At 62.1% G+C, this 4,718-nt stretch overlaps 1 protein-coding gene across 1 annotated transcript; it reads right to left on the bottom strand.

Moving 5' to 3' along the window:
- Positions 1–874: 874 nt before the first annotated feature.
- Positions 875–2,287, bottom strand: CHST7 (carbohydrate sulfotransferase 7). Its single transcript, XM_059824744.1, has one exon. The coding sequence runs from the start codon at positions 2,285–2,287 to the stop codon at positions 875–877; it is 1,413 nt and encodes a 470-aa protein (XP_059680727.1).
- Positions 2,288–4,718: the final 2,431 nt, after the last annotated feature.

The raw sequence follows: 4,718 nt of genomic DNA, 5'->3' as shown, positions 1-4,718 counted from the left end.
TGCTTACCCCCTCCGCACTACCGCTTACCCCACTGCTCCAAACAATGGACAGAGTTGGACACGGTTCCCCTTCCCTTGGCTGGAGCCCCCCTCCCCAGAGCAGCAGCAGCCCATACGGGCAGAGCCCAACCCCGCAGAGCCACCCGGCCGGGAGCGGGAGAGCCGAGTCCTCCCCCATGGCAGCCACCCTCCTGCCCGTCCAAGGTCGAACTTCACAGAAGCCCCTCGTTCGTGTTTCAGCAGCCATACGACAGAGCCGAGTGCGCTCCCGCGCTCGGAAAGGTGATGCTCTCCCAGCAACGCCCCTCAAGCCCTCTGGTCCCTCGCTGAGAGTCTGCGTTCGGGGGATTTTTAAGTTTCGATGCAGTTTTTTTGACGAAGAGCCGTGCTTCGTATGTGGTCGCGGTTTCACGTTAAAAGGGCTCCGAGATTGATGCCGTGCCCAGAGGACACCTCTTACCAAACCTTTCTCTTAAATAAAATATCCCGGTGCCCTCTCCACACACCCCGGCGTGGGGTGGCCGCGGTCCCCGGAGGAAACACAGCCCCACCGAAGCCAAGGGCGGGAAGGGGGCCTCTGTACCTGAGGCGAGGCGGGTTTTCTTCTGCCAGGGCTGCCCTCCGCGGGAGCGCCCGGCCCGTGAGGCGAGCGGCCGCCCGCCGCCACGCCCGCGGCGAATGCCCGCGGTGAATCCCCGCGCTCGGCTCTGCCCGGCAGCGCCCGTCCTCCCGCCTGAGCAGGCCGCCATGGCACAGCCGGACCCCGGCGCCCGCCCTGGGGCCCGTCCCCGGCGCAACTCCCCGCCCGGCCCCGCGCCGCCTCCGCCGGCCCGGCCCTCAGCCGGCGGCGGGCTCGCCCCGCGGGGCGGGGGCGCTACCGGGCGTCGCCGCCGCTGAGGGGGTAGGCGAGGAGGCTCATGGCCTCGCCGCAGGCGGCCTCCACCTGCCGCACCTGCTGGCGGCTGAGGCGCTCCCGCCAGGCGTGGATGGCCTCCCGCGCGTCGCGGGCGGAGATGAGGAAGGGCCGGTCGGACGAGTAGGCGGCGCCGCGGGTCATGTTGAGCACGAAGGCCTCCAGGGCGGGCGGCACCGGCAGCCCGGCGAAGCGCAGCAGGCGACGCAGCTGGGCGCGGGGCTCCCGCACCAGGTCCTCGTAGCGCAGCTGCGTGTAGCGGCGGCGCAGCCAGGCCGGGGCGCGGCGGGCCAGGAGGAGGTCGCGGAGCCAGGCCTGGCAGATCACCTCCAGGGCGCCGCCGAGGAAGAACTCGGCGCGGTGCTGCGGCTGCGGCCCGCGCCCGCCGCCCAGCAGGCCGGGCGGCAGCAGGAGCGGCTGCTGCTGGTGGCGGGGCGGCCCCCGCGGCTCGGCGCGGTGGCGGCTGCGCAGCACCTGGATGCTCTCCCGCAGCAGCGCCTGCCTGGCCTTCAGGCGGGAGTTGTGGACGGCGCGGGGGTCGCGGAAGAGCTGCACCACCCGCAGGTTGAGGCCGGGCTCCCGCAGCAGCGGCAGCAGGGCGCCCAGCTCCAGCAGCCGCACGTCCTTGATGACCACCACCGGGTACTTGCGGCACTCGGCCTCCAGCTCCCGCAGCGCCCGCGGCGGGCACGTCTCCTCGCAGGCGGCGCCGTCGACGAGGCCGATCTCGCGGCGGGGCCGCGGGGCGGCGGGGCAGAGCGGCGGCGAGCAGATGACCTTGTTGGTCCGCCAGCCGAAGATGCCGGCCGTGGTGAGGTTGGCGGCGGCGGGCGGGGCGGGGGCCAGCGGGTCGCGGGGGCCGGGCGGGGCGGCGTAGAGGCGCAGGACGGAGAAGTCGCATCGGAAGAGGGCGCGCAGCATGTCGCGGAGGGCGCCCTGCAGGCTCAGCGCGTCCCCCGGGTAGAGGGCCTGCCACAGGTGCCACATGGGCTCGTAGAGGTAGAAGACGTCGGGGTGCTGGTTGAAGAGCTCCCCCAGGAAGGAGGAGCCCGTGCGCCAGGTGGCGTGCAGGTAGATGTGCCGCTTCCCCGCCGCCGCGCTGCCGTTACCCGCCGCCCCGGCCGTGCCGCCGCCGCCCTCCTCCTCCTCCTCGTCCAGCGGCGGCTGCTGCTGCTCCCAGCCCCACTCGCTCAGCGCCTCCTCCAGGCTGGGGCAGCGCCGCAGCAGCGGCTCCTCGTCCGCCCGGCCCCGCCTGGCCCCGTAGTCCAGCGCGTAGGGCACCAGCAGCAGCAGCAGCAGCGTGTACAGCACCAGCACCGCGGCGAAGCGGCGGTGCTCGCCCCGCCACCGCCACCGCCGGCGGTGGCCCTTCATCGCGGGGGGCTGCTCCGGACCGCCGGGGCTGCGCCGACCCTCTGGCTGCCGGCGGGCGGCCCTTGGCGAAGAGGCGAAGTTAGCGGCGGCTGGGGGTGTGGGCTGCGGGCGGCCCTCCCCGCCGGGGAGCACGCCCACGGGCACGCCGGCCAGGCTCGGGGCCGCCGGCCCCGCCGCCCGCCCGCCCTCGCGCCTCCGCCTCCTCCGCCGCCGCCGCCGCCTCCGCCGCCTCCTCCTCCTCCTCCTCTTCCCAGCGCGACGCGGAAGCGCCCGCACCTGCCCCCGCCGCCGCCTGAGGAGCCGCCGCCGGCGGGGCGCGGGCTGCTGCTGCCGCCGCCGCTGCGCGGGGCTCCGGGCCGGCGGGCCGCCCCTCGCCCGGCCTCCCTCCGCCCGGGCAGGGCCGGAGGGGCGGGCTCGGCACCTCGGGAGTCACCGCCGCCCGGGAAAGGGCTCAGCGCAGAGGAGGTGTGTTAGCCAAGGCAGGTACCGAGCCGCTGAGACTGACCTGAGGAGGAGCGTTTGGCCCTGTTGTCTGCCAGGTCTCCCGAGAAAGAGCACGCTACAGTAACGGAAAGAGGTGCAAATGTGTTTTGAGGGTGGGTGACAGCTATTAAAATCTGCAGTGGGTTTCAGAAATACTGCAGTTCGGCGCTGTAGAGAGCTGCGGGATTTCTCAGCCACGTGCGTGCTGATGGGATACGCACATCTCATCTCGATCATGACCCATTGCTCCAATTTATGCATCTAAAAGTTTCGAGCTGGTCACCCTTTGCAGTTGGTAGGAAGAAATGGGCACCCACAGAGGGACATTCAACCTGTCTTGGATGTCTGATAGCCTTCTGATCATAACTCTTCTCTTTATTAACTACAGTGGGAGCATAACGTTACCGGCTCAGTCTTAGACTTCTAGTTTTTTTAGACATCTAAGATTAGCTTAAATAAATCCCTTGTGGGATGGAGAGTTAACAAGAGGTTGACTTCAGGTGTTTAAATTCAAATGTATAGTCTCAAAATCTCCAGCTCAGCCCCTGCCTGACCTTGGAAGATGCTCACAGAAAGAGATGGACCATGATCCCATGTTCCTGGTTAAGGCATCCACCTGTCAGGAAAGCCATGTCCCCATCCTGCTGACTGTGTAGTAGGGGCTGCTGACTGTCCTAACCTCTAGGCAATGGATGGCATCCTCTGTAAAACACTACTAATATTTACATATGGCGTGCAGAGTGAAATTCAGCAAGGGTAACACGATTCTCACCCTCACTGTATGATGCTTTGACTCCCAGGATAGTCTATGTGGTACGTGTGCACCTGTGGTAAGGCACGTGACACAACCTTAGTCAATGATATCATATACAACAGGGCACAGAAATGACCCACTAGTTACGTAAGTTCTAAAAATGCTCCCTCCATAGTACAGATGTATGGATACAGAACCTGCAGCTGCTGCACATAGTCTGAATATTTCGCTATTAAAGAATAATCTTATTTCAAATTTATCGGGCAAAATATGAGGAGCACAAAGCAATGCGAGAGAAAAAACATGCTTCTCCTCTGTCCAGGTGGCAAGCCAGCAGTCTGCCTGCTAACACTTTACTTGACCTCTGTTAAGTAAGTGTTAAAGACTGGGCTTCCTGCAGTTTATGGCGTGCTGAGCGAGTAGATGGTGCCAAACAAGACTTGTAAGCTCCTGAGCAGAAGAATGTAGCAATGATGGCATTGGAAAGGAAATTCTGCCCCAATGTACATTTCACTGCTTACATTCATCATGGCTTTGGGCTTTTTAAACAGCAAGATACACCAGTGTGAGTTTCAGCTCTGACTCTGTAAAGGCCAGGATTTCATCCAGACCCTCAAGCAATTAAAGGAGCACAACAGAATAAAAACACACTTGCCAAAACCAGGTCACAGTCTTGCCAAAAAAACTTCCCCTATCCAAAGAACATGCATATCTAGTATTTTGATAGGTATCTCCAGTGTAGTTGACTTCTGTGGCATCATGCAAAATAGTAATTTTGGAGTATTTACCAAGATGGATCCTGAGAAGTGCAGATGAGAACGGATAACTCTGAGCTGCTGGGGTTTCCCCTTTGTAAGACAAAATACCGAGCTGGCAGTAGCATCAGCACCGTCGCTGACAAAGGAGCCACAGTGCAATATGTGTTACCTTAAACTAATTCTGTATTGGTTTCTATGACACATACTTGTATAAAAATTAAATCAAGGTCTTAAAACTGCCTAATTAAAGTAAAGCTGTCTTGAAAAGAATGAAACATCTCACAGAGTAAGATGGCCTGCCAGACAAATGAGAAACCATAGAAATAAAACTACGTATGTGTTTCAATGATTTTTTTTCACACAACGGAGCTACAAACTTCTGTGGCAACTGTTCTGGAAAAAGGGAAAGACGCAAATCGCTTTACCACAGGTTACA

The sequence above is a fragment of the Gavia stellata genome, chromosome 1, assembly GCF_030936135.1.
Source record: "Gavia stellata isolate bGavSte3 chromosome 1, bGavSte3.hap2, whole genome shotgun sequence".
Taxonomy (NCBI): domain Eukaryota; kingdom Metazoa; phylum Chordata; class Aves; order Gaviiformes; family Gaviidae; genus Gavia; species Gavia stellata.
Note: the sequence above shows the minus strand (reverse complement) of the source record. Positions and strands in the feature narration are given on the sequence as shown.